Source organism: Phoenix dactylifera, unplaced genomic scaffold, assembly GCF_009389715.1.
Source record: "Phoenix dactylifera cultivar Barhee BC4 unplaced genomic scaffold, palm_55x_up_171113_PBpolish2nd_filt_p 001569F, whole genome shotgun sequence".
Classification (NCBI taxonomy): domain Eukaryota; kingdom Viridiplantae; phylum Streptophyta; class Magnoliopsida; order Arecales; family Arecaceae; genus Phoenix; species Phoenix dactylifera.
In genome coordinates, this window is record NW_024068876.1 from 42,469 (window position 1) to 58,538 (window position 16,070).

The 16,070-nt window shown below is 40.9% G+C and overlaps 1 protein-coding gene across 1 annotated transcript; it reads left to right on the plus strand.

Annotated features, from left to right (window-relative positions):
* The first annotated feature begins 4,535 nt into the window (after positions 1-4,535).
* LOC103719944 (transcription factor MYB30-like) lies at positions 4,536-6,998 on the plus strand. Its single transcript, XM_008809436.4, has 3 exons — positions 4,536-4,874; positions 5,374-5,503; positions 6,191-6,998. Exons 1-3 carry the CDS (start codon positions 4,742-4,744, stop codon positions 6,744-6,746), a joined length of 819 nt encoding a protein of 272 aa, XP_008807658.1. The 5' UTR covers positions 4,536-4,741; the 3' UTR covers positions 6,747-6,998.
* The last annotated feature ends 9,072 nt before the right edge of the window (positions 6,999-16,070 follow it).

Below are 16,070 nucleotides of genomic sequence, written 5' to 3' on the forward strand. Positions count from 1 at the left end.
GGGGGGGAGGATGGCATCATATTGGGGACGATGGAGTCGACTGGTGGGGTTGGAAATTAATGCTTTCATGGGTCGAAAAGAGAGAGCCGCTTCGTTCTTGGGCTTTTCTGGGTGGCGTTTATTGGGCTGTGAGAGTTAGCTGGGATCGCCTTACAGGCCTCAAGATCAGTTTAACTTGGTCTTATTCTACAACAAACTGCAAATAAGACCCATGCCAAGATTGGGTCCGGAGATGTATGGATTTGGACGTAACTGATTCTTTTAATGGCATGTGTCCTATGTGTTTGTGTGCCCGAGACGATATACTCTCATGAACCAAAATGAACATAATGTTATTTTTTTTTGCTAAAGATGAACATAATGCTATTGCTAGCCCATGGGCTAGATGAACATAATGTTATTGCTAGCCCATGCATACCCGGTCGCTGTAGTGGGTTTATTTGGTGTTTCGATTTGACATCTAATCTAGCCTTTAAACGGGTTGCTTTTGCTTTAGACCTATCGGTTACATCTCCCACGAGAAAAACATGTCATGCCGGGGAAAATCTTCGAGTCGGCAAATTACTAGTTTCCAATTTTTGAAAATATATTTTAAAAAAATTAAAGGGAGGGTGTGACGACCAATGGTTGCCCTCTACTTTCGTTTGACTGCCAAGTTTATCTTCTCCATTGGTTTGCTAGGCATAAGGAGGGAGCCCTTTGTCCCCCTCTTCCATCACCGCCACTAGCATATGATCTCGAGGAGAGGAGATGGTGGAGTGCGGCCACCAGCACTCATAATGAGGCTATAAAACTTACACCACCTTATTTATTTTTTTTTAAAGATTGCAAAACGCTTAGTTTCGGATAGGTCGGACATAAAGCTTTTATTTAGTATATTTTTTGATGCCAAACGAATAATCGAATATTTTGTGATTGAATCAGTTTGATTATTTAAACATAGTGGATTATTTGGTTATTAACTTTTGAGTTATCGAATATTTGTTCAACTTAGGCCTTGTATGATCTCTAGAGCATTGCTTTAGGGTTTATGCAGCCGTATCATATGGCCGACCTAGGTGATGGGTTTGGGGTATGATAGGCAGAGCGCTCGGCGAATTCCTCTCCTTGGGATTGGACATGAGCGGCGATGCAAGATATAGGGTTTGCTCATAGAGGGTGGAAGGGGGCGGAGCAATGGGAGTTCCTTTCTTAAGCTGGCATTGGAGAGGGAGAGTTTCGGTGCGCACTGTTTATATATATATATATATAACTTAAGCTGGTGTGGCCAAGTATGTGATGTGGCGAAGTCTTGTTGGCCTGGTGCACCGCTAATGTGGTACACCGGGTGTAAGGTATAACTTCCGGTCCATGGTCTCAGAAATGGGGCCCAACATGCATTACTTTTCTTCTAAGATTTTCTCTCAAATAGAGAGATTATATTCAGCGCCGCATGTAGCCCGTGTGGTCGGGGATAATAATAGCCACTTTTTTAAAAAATGATGTGGCGAGAAAAGTGCTGGATAAATGAGGCTCATAAGAATGAGTGGTTGTGATTGTCCGTGTAAAAGAGGAGTCATGTGGCGGGCCTCTTCCCCCAACTCGTGTTTGTCCTCAGATCGAAAGGTATGGGCACCAAAGTGAAAGGGCGAGATATCGAGACGACCGCTCAAATTTGAGCGTGTGAACAGAAGTGCGAACCCAATTCGTCAGCATCTTCGAACCCGACTTTTCTCCTGCTAGCCCCACCTGTTCCCACGATTGACTCGAGTGACCCGAAGGCTGCTAACCTGCAAGCGGTCTCCTTTCAGAGGCACTCTCTTTTTCTCTAGACTAGACGTGGAAGCGTGGAGCGAAAGATTGTATTTAATAGAAGAGGAAGTGTACCCTGTCAGTTTGTCAACATGGACTTTTTGCAGCCCCATCTCACGTTTCTACCATTTGACCATACGATGCCATAAGCAGCACACGTCGTTTTGATACTCGTTTTCTTACGACATCAAGAGCCCAATGTGAAAATTACAAACCAAATCCAAATTCAGGTACAATATATATATATATATATATATATATATATATATATATATGTACATATATATATATATATATGTACATTTATATATCTATATATATATGTACATATATATATATACATATGTATATGTACATATATATATATGTACATATGTATATATATATATGTACATATGTATATATATAGATATCTATATGTACATATATATATATATATATATATGTACATATATATATATATATATGTACATTTATATATCTATATATATATGTACATATATATATATATATACATATGTATATGTACATATATATATATGTACATATGTATATGTACATATATATATATGTACATATGTATATGTACATATATATATATGTACATATGTATATGTACATATATATATATGTACATATGTATATGTACATATATATATGTACATATGTATATATATATATATGTACATATGTATATATATATATATAATATATATATGTATATATATACATATATATATATATATATATATATATATATATATATATATATATATATATATATATATATACATACATATATGTATATATGTGTGTATATATATATGTGTGTATATATATATGTACATATGTATATATGTGTGTATATATATATATGTACATATGTATATATGTGTATATGTACATACGTATATATATATATATGTACATATATGTATATATATATATATGTGTGTGTGTGTATGTATGTATGTATGTATGAGAGAGAGAGGGAGAGTATTAATTGGGGGTTGAGAGGATGAATTAATGTGGAATTGTAAAAAGACATAAAATACCCTTAAGAGTTATAAAATGTAAGAATATTTTTTGTCTAATGAAAGATGGATAGATTGATAACCTACTTTATGCTAAAAATGGATAGAATGATACTAAAAATGGATAGATTGATAACCTACTCTATGTATTTGTACATCTATATAGATATATATCTATATAAATATATTGATATATATATATGGACATGTATATATATATATATTCACACACACACACACATATATAAATATTATTAGTATTATTATTATTTTTAGTACTATTATTAGTATTATTACTATTATTAGCACTATTACTATTTTTAGTATTATTACTATTTTTAGTGCTATTACTATTTTTAATACGATTACTACTATTATTAGTATTATTACTAGCACTATTACTATTATTAGCATTATTATTATTTTTAATATTATTACTATTATCAGTATTATCACTATTTTTAGTGCTATTACTATTTTTAGTATTATTAATATTTTTAGTATTATTGCTATTATTAGCACTATTACTATTATTAGTACTATTACTATTATAAATATTATCACTATTATTAGTATTATTACTATTTTAGTGTTATTACTATTTTTAGTACTATTATCAGTATTATCGCTATTTTTAGTGCTATTACTATTTTTAGTATTATTGCTATTATTAGCACTATTACTATTATTAGTACTATTACTATTATAAATATTATCACTATTATTAGTATTATTACTATTTTAGTGTTATTACTATTTTTAGTACTATTAGTATTATTAGTATTCTAAGTATTATTACTATTTTTAGTATCATTACTATTTGATTAGTATTATTACTATTATTACTATTTGAGTTGTATTACTATTTTTATTATTATTACTATTATTAGCACAATTACTATTATTACCATTATTACTATTATTAGTAGTATTACTATTTTGGTTTTTTTACTATTTGTAGTATCATTAGTATTATTACTATTATTAGTATTTTTACTATAATTAGTATTGTTACTATTTTTGGTTTTATTACTATTATTAGTATAATTATTATTTTTAGTATTATTACTATTGTTAGTATCATTACTATTTTTGTACTATTACTATTATTATTATGATTATTATTATTAATATTATTATTAGTATTAGTTCTACTACTATTATTAGTATTATTATTATTTTTAGAATTATTTATATTATTAGTATTATTACTATTATTAGTACTGTTACTATGATTAGTATTATTACCATTTTTAGTATTATTATCATTATTACCATTATTACCATTACTAGTATTATTAGTTTTATTAGTACTATTACTATAATAATATATTATAATATGATATGATATAAGATGTAATCATGAGATTTATTGATGGGTATTTTGGTTATTAGAAAATTTTTATTAAAATCAAAATATTTGTGAGAAAACACTTTTGGGGAGAAGCTTTAATATAAAATTTTTTCCAAGCTTTTTTTTTTTTAATTTTCTGAAAAAGCGAAAACTACTTTCTAATTTTTTATCCAATGCTATTATATAATCTAAAAATATTTTTGGTGGGATTGGTTTTATGGCCCTCCAAAACTTGACCAAACGGGCCTAAGAGAGATGCAGAGTCTTGCGAGTCCAAAGCCTTTCCAAGGCAGTCTCCGCTCGGCCTTTCCAAGAACTTGCCGGCGCCCGCGTATGAGTATGACGGTGTGAGCGAGTGACGCCTCCTTGGACCAATTTCCCCACGTTGCCGCTTGGAGCCCCAGAATAAAATAGCCGAGGGGTCTCCCGGCTTTTGTTGTGCAGCCAGGGTTGCATCGGAGCGAGAGAGCGAGAGAGAGCCAGAGAGGGGTGGTGGTGGTGGTGGTGGTGGAAGGAGGAAGACGAGCTGGAGTTGGGATCTTCAAGGAGACAGGTAAAGAAGATGGTGAGAGCTCCATGCTGCGAGAAGATGGGTCTGAAGAAGGGCCCCTGGACTCCGGAAGAAGACGAGATTCTGGTTTCCTACATCCGGAGTTATGGCCATGGCAACTGGCGCGCTCTCCCCAAACAAGCTGGTCAGCTGCATCTCTTCTGATGCCCTCTTCCCTTTTTGTGTGTGCGCGTCTATATATATGTGTGTGTGTGTGTGTGTCTGGCTTCCAACTTATAATCTTAAATGTGCAATAGTTCTCTTCTCAGAGTGATCGGAATGCAAAAAGGTTTGAATTCGCTTAAAAGAAACTATCTAAAAGAGAGAGATTCTAAATATCCGAGTTTTGTATAAATGGAAGCTACGGTTTTGGAAGATTTCCGCTTAGGTACCGGCGGCAATCGATGAGTCTCACGATCTCTTTGGAAAAATGTTTGCAAGTAGAGATGGCTTCATCACGAGAATTCATCCTTCAGTAAAATTTTTGAAGTTGTCGGATCTTTTTGTCGATTTTCTTTTTAAAGAAAAGAAAAGACGTGAAAATTGATCAAATTTGGTCGCAGAATGTTTGAAGCAGTTACGTTAATAAGCGATTGGAAGAGATAATTAGCATTCTAACACTGCTGCTCTCCTCTGCTCTTCAGGTCTATTGAGGTGTGGGAAGAGTTGCAGGCTCCGATGGATAAACTACCTCCGACCGGATATTAAACGAGGGAACTTCACCAAGGAAGAAGAAGAGACCATCATCAAGTGGCATGAAATGCTTGGAAATAGGTAACCCTTCCTCCATTTCTGATTCCTACAAGCCAATTTGTCGCTCACTTAGACAAAAATAAATACTTATAATAAAAATAATTGGTTCCAGTCTTCAAGAATGTTAAGATTCAAACCCAGGCTTTTTTTTTTTCGCCCCAAAATTCATGTTCAGACTTCGCTTTACTTAATCGGATATTCCAAATATCAAATCGATCCTTGTATGGAATATTGTTACCAAATATCAAATCGATCCTTGTATGGAATATTGTTACCTTGCCATCTTTTCCTTTGTCCCCAATCTCCTGAATCCCTGTCTTCTTCTCCTCACCCTCAGACAACATAACCCGATAAGTTTAGCTTCCTTCAGTGACGAGACGGCGAAGACCTTCAAAAGATTCTCTGTTGTTTAGCTTCATCAACTATTACAGATTTCCCACTCGATCACCACCGTCCAACATCCTTAAACCATTTTGTCTGTAGCACTGATTTTCTGAGTCAGGACTTCAAATCTCAATACAAGGTCAAAGCTGACGGCTGTCAATTTTATACATACATACATACATACATACATACATACATACATACATACATACATACATACATACATATTTTTCCTTTTTCAAAGAAGCACTCGATCAATATTAAAGCATGGTATCGCAACGAGACTTACATATATAGATATGTTTTTCTATTTTGTCACTCTAGATGGTCTGCAATCGCAGCGATGCTACCTGGAAGAACAGATAACGAGATCAAGAATGTATGGCACACCCACCTGAAGAAACGAGTGAATCCAAACCAGTCAGCCCAAAATCCGAAGCGAAAGGCCCAGAGTGGTGTCAAGACAGTGATGGAAGTCGGACCCACGAAGTTGCAGGCGATTCCCCTTGCGGCCCACCCGAAGTTGGAAAATCCGAGCCAAGATCTTGTGTCCCCGTCGCAGTCTTGTAGCGAAATCTCCTCCTCGGCCGCCACCAATGCATCCACCATGACAGGAGAAATTAACGATGCAGGAATCAAAGAAGGGTGCATGCAATCTTCGGAGGAACTCTTGAAAATTGACGCGAGTTTCTGGTCAGAAGCATTATCGATCGACGATTGTGGCATGCCGATGGATTGTAACATGTCAGCCGGTCCTCCTCCTACCTCTCTTGGCGATCCCTTCTCATCTAGCCCATCCAATTTCGATAACGATGACATAAATTTTTGGTTGAAGGTTATCATGGAAGCAGAAGATTTTCAGGAATTGCTTGAGATCTAAGAGGAGGCCCTTGGTAGTTATAAAATTATAATGATTTTTTGAATAATGGGAAATTTGGGACTAGAAGAAATATGCAAATATTCTCTAGTCATACACCAAGCGGGAAGTCATAGGCGGATTCCAATTTTGTGTAAGCACCCTACGTAGATTGGAAGGGTTGCAGACAAACATTGTAGAAGGGAGAGAAAGACATCTGAATGATATTCGATAATCTAATATTGATTTTATAAGATTTGAACCCATGGTTGTATATCTCTTTTGCCTTAACCGATGCGTTATGCATGTCCATTGTTTTGAGTAGAGATAGGTTCGCAAGTATATCATTCTACCAGTATAATTATAGAGTTGCATGCTCGCCTGTGATTAGCACCTCATGTATGGACCTTATGCAATTTGTTAGGAACTAAATTTTTTAACAAATTTTTAAATAAATAAATTTTAAATATTTGAATCGGACAAACAAGAAAAAAAGAGAGGAGAAGTACGGTTGCATCTGTGTTTTGTATAATATGTTCTTCCCTCTTTTTCCTTTTTGTTTCCATCCTTTTATATAGAGAACTGAGATCCTTCATTGTTGATATATGGTAGCCTCTGCCACCTATTTAATTTGAGATTAGTTAGCTTTCTTGCCAAAGAGGGGCCCTGGCTCTTTCATGTCATGCAGCCATGCTTTACTGGAAAGAAGGGGGGGTTTTCCAAACAAGGTGGAAATGGTTTTTGATTTTTAATTTTAAAATCTATTTCATTATGTTCCGTAAATAAGCTTCCTAGTACTAAGTTGAAGATAAAGTTCGAGCAAGCATCTTTTTCACAAACTTGGCGAACTTCTTAGTTATTTCTTTGCATACGAAAGGTGGAATTTAGCTTGGTAACCTCTTAGGTTACTTTTTCTAATTTTCTTCGCACATTTTGATTCTTGACTCCATAACTCCTCCAATCATGGAAGAAATGAAGGAAAGAATCGTAAGGAAACAGGATCTCGACACATTATATAGCGACATGTTGAAAAACTGAAGCCTGTAGACTGTCATGGCCATGGATATGCGGATACTTTGTAATTTCTCAGAATATTTGAAAAGTAAAAGGATGATACCATAATGTTTGCACGAGGTAAAAAACATGGGCTTACTCTTCCATTTCAAACAATGTCACCATCTTCCCCATAGGGTAGTGGGATGAGCTACAAAGCACTGCATTCACAGTTTCCTTGGCTGACGCATTAGATACTACTCTGTGATCGTCTCACAGAAGGAATATGGCCTGAACTCCACGACGCAAGCATGGAATATATGTAATTGTTGACTAAGCTTTGAAGGAAATAGATGGCATGAAAGCAAAAGCACCACTAGATCAGAGGAGTACGCTATTGCAGATTTGCAGACCAACATCTCTCAAGACAAAACCCTCCTTTTCTTTTGATGTAATTGATGGCGTACTAGGAACTTTCTAAGCTTATTGAGCGCCTTAATTCGGATGGTACTCAACTGGAATCATCGCGGCAGCTTCCGCTTTGGAAATTTGCTAAATAATGCGGTGTGCCAGAACTCTTTTGCAAGAAATCTTTAAGAACAAATAATTAGATAATAGTTACCCATCGAGATAGCGACGCCCTAAATGAAGAGCATTTGGACCGCGCCCACCCTGGCTCAGTCGATCAACAGCCCTACGGACCAATGCTCTCCTGCCCTCATCCAACCAGATTCAGCACCTACCCTAGTTTTCAAAGAAGCAAAAATAGAAGAAGGATTACAAATACAAGGATGAGAACTGACAGGATATCAGATTTCATGAGAACATAGATTCAAGACCCAACCTCAACCCAATTTCGGCTGGGATTTTTCCTTTCCTAGGATGCATCAACTTAGGCTTCAAGAAGCAGCTGCATCAACTCGTCAAATGGCACGGTAATTGTTTAGTTATTTACCAAGGATTTTGCAAGGATAAAATGAAATGGAATTCAGCATGGAAAACATCACCTGATGCTTAGTAAATTCATTCTACCCATACAAGCGCATGCCCAGCTGGGACGATAGCAATCCCAATCAAGCCTCATTGCGATCCGTGCTTTCAAAGACTAGAGCTCATAAAACCAAGACGCAGCCAGGAGAAGAGAAGACATGAGTGCATAAAAATCCATGTCAGGTTGGTTTTGGTTCCATACATGATCCAAACCCAGCTTGACCCTTTGGGATGTTGCAACTTTGACACCTTCGCACATTATCACTCATAAGAATCCATTGAGCGGTAAACAGAGAATTTATTCGGGGCAGAAATGTTTTAGCAATTGGTTTAAATTCCTCAAAACACGAGTAGTTTGGAGTGCGATCTCTGCGATGCAAGTTCGTTTCGTTTATTAACTTGCTTGCACACCCAAGCTCAAGTATAAAACAAGAAGAAAGCAACTGACATGCTTTGATTGATATCTTCTTCATTTTCATTATTATTATTATTATTATTATTATTATTATTATTATTATTTTTGCTAATACGGGTGGATCATACCTGTCGGGTACGGATACACCCAATAAAGTCAGAAAATAGGATACCTCGGAGTGCCAAAGGCAACTCCCCATCTCCAGTCCACAATGTGTCTCCGGAGTGGCGAGCTACAAATGCAGCCACCCAATCCGCAGCCCCATTGGCTTCACGGTAGATATGCTTGGCCTGAAAGGCCCCTCCATCCCTCGCCATAGTCCATATATCACGAAGCAAAGGGTGGTCACTACCGTCATCCTTAGGACCCTCTCGGATCCAACTGATAACGGTGGCAGAATCACCCTCTAGGGTGATAGACCTAGCCTGTAACACGCACCGGGCATGTCGAAGGCCAGCCCAGGCAGCGCTCAGCTCCGCGCTCGGAACCGAGGTATCAAATAAGTGACTGCCACCAGCGGCTACAACCCTAGTGAAAGGGTCCCGAATGACGAAACCCGCACCTCCCCTCGTGCCACCATCCATGACTGACCCGTCAAAGTTGACCTTGAGGAAACTCGGGGGTGGGGGCTCCCAGGTGAAAAACACCGTGTGAGATACTGCCGAAGCATGGTGGGGGCCCCAGATGTCCCGAGCTGTCAAGGTCCCTCCGGTGGTGGAGGCATGACACATCTCTGCCGCCTGACTGCGGGCACTCTCGACCACAAATCTCGGCGACATACATCGTTCACTGAATATACGAGCGTTCCTGGCCAACCAGATCTGGTAGGCAGTGCAGCTCACTCGAGTCACCTCCTGACGAAGCGCTGGGGACTCCGAGGCCTGGCGCATGGCCTGTAAGAACTGGTCCCTACAGATCCATACCGGCTGCGGGACCCCTGCCAAACGCCAAGTGTCCCTCGCCCTAGAGCACCGAAACAAGACATGGTCGACCGTCTCGGCCACTCCGCAAACCCCACACTCCAGGGGGATCCTCAAGCCTCGTCCACCAAGTACTGCTCTCGTTGGAAGACGGTCCCAGACCACCTTCCAGAGGAACAGCGCAACCCTCGGGAGGAGGCCCAATCGCCAGATCCAGGCACAATCAGGACCAGGTTCATACTCCCGCCTAAGAATACGAGAAAGGACGCTCATCCTGACTCTGGGACTGGTCGAGGAACTCCACACTCGTACATCTGGTCCACCGCTCTGTGGCAGAGGGAGGGAGCGAACCCGCTCCGCCAGATGCTCCCCGAAGAAGCGGGCTAATCGAATCTCGTCCCATCCAGCCTCCCCGGGAGTCATAAGATCACAGACCTGTAAACCCTCCCCTGCCTCAACACTAACAGTAGTCGGCCAGCGGCACAGGGGGAGGCCATCAACCCATGGGTCCCTGGTCACATCGATGCTGCGGCCATCGCCTATCAGCCATCGAGTGTGGTCCGACACCATGGGCACATATCTCGCAATCTCACGCCATAAAAAGGAACATCCCCGCCCTCCTCGAACCCCACCCTCCTGGCCTATCCCCCCATAGCGGGCGGTCATGATCCGGCTCCAGAAACCCTGCGGCTCCAGGATGAAGTAGGGGTGGCAAAATATGACCCGACCCGCCAACCCGACTCGTGTTCGACCCGCCATAAACAGGTTTGGGTTTGGCCTAAACAGATTCGGGTCGTAAACAGGTCGACCCGTTTAACCTGTTTATTAATTGGGTCGGATACGGGTTTTAGATGTCTGACCCGTTTAAATCGTTTAACCCGTTTAACTGTTGGGCAGGTTAAACAGGTCTAAACAGGTTAAACGGGTTAAACAGATTAAACGGGTTAAACAGGTTAAACAGGTCTAAACAGGTTAAACGGGTCTAAACAGGTCGGGTTGGGCAGGTTAAACAGGTTGGGTTGGACAGATTAAACAGGTCTAAACAGGTTAAACGGGTCAGGTTGGGCAAACAGGTTAAACAGGTCGGGTCGGGTTGGGTAAACAGGTTACCTGTTTATTAAACAGGTTAAACGGGTCGGGTCGGGTTACCTGTTTAATAAACAGGTCAGGTTCAGGTTTGCAATTCCTGACCCGTTTAATAAACAGGTCGGGTTCAGATTTATAGTTTTCTGACCCGACCTGTATTTGACCCGACCTGTTTATGCCTGACCCGACCCGATTGCCACCCCTAGGATGAAGCGGGAAGCATGCCGGGCGAGGAGCAGCTCTCGTCTCTCCCGGAGAGACAACACCCCAAGGCCACCATCCCTGAGAGGGAGGCAAATACTCTCCCATGCCACCAGGTGCACCCCACGGCCCCCACCAAGCGAGCCCCATAAGAAGCCCCGAATCAGTCGCTCAATCTTTAGGAGGACGGATCTTGGCACCACCGTGATGGTCATGAGATAGATAGGCATAGAGCCCAAAACAGATCTGATCAGCAAAACTCTACCCATCATGGATAGAGACGCTGCTTGCCAGCCCTCTAGCCTACTCTGGACCCGTAGCACCATCCCGGAGCACTCAGATACACGCAGTCTCCTACCTGTGATCGGAACACCCAGGTATGTCCAAGTCCCGTCCTGCTCAGGCATCTCCAGAATCCTCCGAATCTCACGTCGAACCCCGGGTGGCGAACTCGGGCTAAAGGAGATAGAGGATTTCTGGGCATTCACTCTCTGACCAGATGCATGGCAATAGGCGGCCAAAGCCCGCCTAATAGCCATGGCATCTGCTACGCGGGCACGCGTCAGGAGTAGGCAGTCATCGGCAAAAAGTAAATGGGATATCGGCTGGGCCCCTAGAGCTGGGACGTAAGCCTCCAACTCTCCGGCGGCACATGCAGCCCGCAGCAATCGAGACAAAACATCAGAACAAATGATGAATAGGTACGGGGATAGCGGGCATCCCTGCCGAAGCCCCATAGTAGAACTAAAGAATGGGGACGGAGAACCGTTGATCAAGATAGAGAACCGCGGACTCCGGACACACCCCATGACCCAACCAATCCAGGTCTCATGGAAACCCAGACTCTCCAAAGCTCGCCTAAGAAAACTCCACCTGATTCTATCGTAAGCTCGTTCCATATCCAGCTTGATAGCCATCAGGCTTCGACGCTTCGGGGCCCGTCGAAGATCCCACATCATCTCTTGGGCCACCATAACGTTATCGAAAATGCTCCTACCTCCAACAAAAGCACCTTGCTCTTGACAAATAATGCCGGAGAGAAAAGGCTTCATACGATCCATCAGTATTCTTGCCACCACTTTGTATAAAGTAGTGCACAAACTGATCGGTCTAAAATGGCTCGGCTCGGACGCATCCGTTCGCTTAGGTATAAGCGTGACAAAAGTGGCCTTTCAGTCGTCAGGCATACCTGATCGACTAAAGAAACACAGGACCGCTTCTACCACTGCGAACCGAACGATACTCCAGTATCTCCGGAAAAAGAAAGGAGGGAAGCCATCTGGGCCCGGAGCCCTGTCCTCGCCCAATGCCCAGACAGCCTCTCGCACCTCCCCCTCCGTCACTGGTCGAACCAATAGTGCATTCGCAGCCACCCCGATTTGGGATTCAGCTCTCGGGAGCAGGCCGGCGACGTCCGACCCACTATCCTCCGTCCAACGGGAGCGAAAGAACTCGAGTAGGATGTGGCTAATCGCCGAATCATCGTCCACCCAATGGCCCCGCTCATCCCGCAAGGAACGAATAGTGTTCCTCTGCCTCCTAATGACCGTCGATCGGTGAAAGAAACTAGTGTTCCGGTCACCCTCTCTGACCCACTGAATTCTGGATTTCTGTCTCCAGAAGATCTCATGTTGACGTAGGATCGAGTGGTGGGTGGCTAGTAGTCCCCGGAGGCTCACCATATCAGCCTCGGGGAGCACGCCCACCTGATCCTCCCTACTTTGGAGGTCAGCAATCGCAGCCTCCGCATCTTCCAGCTTCCTAAAAATATCACCTACGACCTCCCGATTCCAGCGACGTAGCCGTCGCTTGGTCAATTCCAGTTTTCGTGAAACCCTCTGCATGGCGTCGCCGTGGACCGGCAGACCCCAAACTCCCCGGACAATGTCCCAGGATTGAGGAAAGGATAGCCAAACTTTCTCAAAACGGAATGGGCTACGGTGACTCGGGCCTGATACCGTCGAGAACAGAAAACAAGCAGCTGATCTAAAGAATGCTGATGTAAAATCGCAATCTCCAGCAAATTTGGAAATCAAGAGAGACAACTCCTACTACATTAAATGTCATACAGCAGCAAATTGATGTATTCAAAAATTGTAGATGCATTTACCCCTCCAATGAAATAAACCCTCGTTATGATGAGGTAACTTAGAGTACATGAGTATGCAAGAGCCTTCTTCTCCTCTGCCAGTTGCTGAGCTGTTGCATCCATTTTCTTCCTCGACAGCTCATCAATAGGAAGTCCTGAGCAGAAAACTCATTATCAGTAGCTAATATTTTATTTTCGTCACATATGAATTTGCAGCATTTGTAACAAGTCAGGCCAAAAGAGCTACCTCAGAACGAATAGGCATACCTTGAACTATGGTCCAGTTTTCGTCGAGACATGTAACTGGGAAAGAATAAATCAGCCCAGCAGGCACACCGTAGGAGCCATCAGAGTAAACACCCATGGAAACCCAAGTTCCCTGTAACAGCACTTTTTAAAAAATTTTAAGCAAAAATCACCATGTCGAAGCTATGCTAACATTACTGGATTGCACAATTAACTTTCAAAGATGTCACCTTTGAGAAGAGGAAATGCAGCATCAACCAGTTCCATCTGGACTCCTATTAGAGTCCCCGCAGAAGTTGGAATGTCAAGCATGTGTAAGATAACTGGCTGGTCGGGACCCAGCATTACAACCCATGCAATCATAGGTACAAGTGCATATCCAATTTGTCCTGCAAACATAACAGATCTAACAAAATATGAAAAACACAACCTAAAAAAAATTCTGAAAGAGAATTGACAGATTTTCAAACAGTTTGCAAACAAAAAATGATCATCTAATTAGAAACTTTTCCTATTTCTGATGAACAAAAAATACACGCATGCAGAGAGTGTGGCTTTTTTTTGGATTCTCCATTTTTACTAGAACTATGCTCCTCTTTAGAGAAGAAGGTATTTACTCCTCTCGATTCCAAAATCAAAAATGGAGAATCCAAAAAAAAAAGCCACACTCTTACTTATGATCTATACCACAAAAAATGCGTAAAAATCAAAAATCGCATGTTTTGGTCGTATCTAACCCATGCTAAATTACATGATAAAATATCTATCCCAAAATCAAGTACAAACACATTTAAATCTCCCTGATAAAAATAGATACTGGACTAGCTAACAGAAGAGCTAATAAAACAAAAATATAAGGTGGACATGTGAAAATAACAAAAAGAAAACATGCATACAGGAATAGAAGATTTTGTCTTCAGAGAATATTCAAGATACAACGGAAAAATATCAGAACAGATATCCAGGAATGTGCGGATCTAGTAAGAATGCCTTTAATCTAGAAACCAACAAACAAAAACTCCAAGATGACAGAAAAGGTTCGAGAGTGAGAGAGACAAAAAAAGAGAACATCCAGGAAGATTTTGGACAACCTAAAAAGAACAAATCAAGCGTGACCTAAAAGAAAAAGAAGACAAAAATATCCATATGTGGTTTGTCTACTGCATTTTCTGCTGTAAATTAAAATGCTTATTCTGATCATCCCAGGTTTTGACCAAAAATAATCAAATAAAACTGAATCCAGCTTGGCCCAACTTGTTTTGAGGTTGGGCTGAGCCTGAACGTGCAACAGGAGTAAACACTGGGTCAGATCAAGATAATCCATGATGCAGCCCAACCAAGCTCCAAGTGCAATATAAACATGTATGAGTTCACACATAGCAGGTAAGTACTTAAATATCATTGGACAGCAGAAACATATCATGTCTTAAAAGAATAAATAGTTATTTACATATTATTTGATTGCGAGGCTTTAACTTGTATTGAAACAAATCATTTGCAATTTGAATGAAAAAAAACCAAGTAGAGATGATGCTCTAGAGACAATGCCCAAAATTTCCCAACATATCACAATCCACAACCAAATATATGGATTTAGTTTCAATCTAGTCAGATATTTGCCACGATGAACTAAAATTATAATTTCAGATCCTATACCAAAAAGGCCAATATAAGCCAGCAAAGATCGCAAAAATTGTTAGTAGAGCTTCAATAATGAAATTTTCAGAACTTCTCAATGAAGCTGGATTCACTCATACGATCGAGCAGCAACACTATAAATCCGGTGAGAAAACCACTCGATTTATCCAAATCATGAAGCAATGACTTTAATCACACTACCTACATTGGGAGCATAGCCAACGCCTGTTGCAGTATACACCGCATACTTTGAGATGTGTGCATAATGTCGTATCTGTCCCGCTTCCATGCATGGAAAGCGTCCCACGCGCTTCGATGGTAGTATGTTGGTGGACAAAATATTTAGAAGTGTTGGATTTGTGATCAGAGATCACCTCGGCAAGTTGATAGCAGCTAGTGGCCGTCAAACGTCTGTACTCACGGCGATTGGGGCTGAGCTTCCGACAGCCTGGGAAGGTATTTCCTATGCGAGGCGGGTACTGGGTGCTGAGTGTATATGCCTCAAGGAAGACTCTTTGATGGTGATTGATTGGGTTCGGGGAGGGGACAGTTATGGTGATGGTTACCTTTTTATTTGTGATATCCGTAGACTGGCTCAGGAGCTGAGCTATTTTCAGACATTACATGTGTTTCGAGAGACAAACAATGCAACCAACTGGGTTGTCTTCTTTGTTGTGCGACACTTCCGAAAGATCTGGATATTTATAGGAGGTATACCTCTTTTCTCGTACTCTTTAATTTATTTTTTTTTTGATTTAGTAGGGTGTATT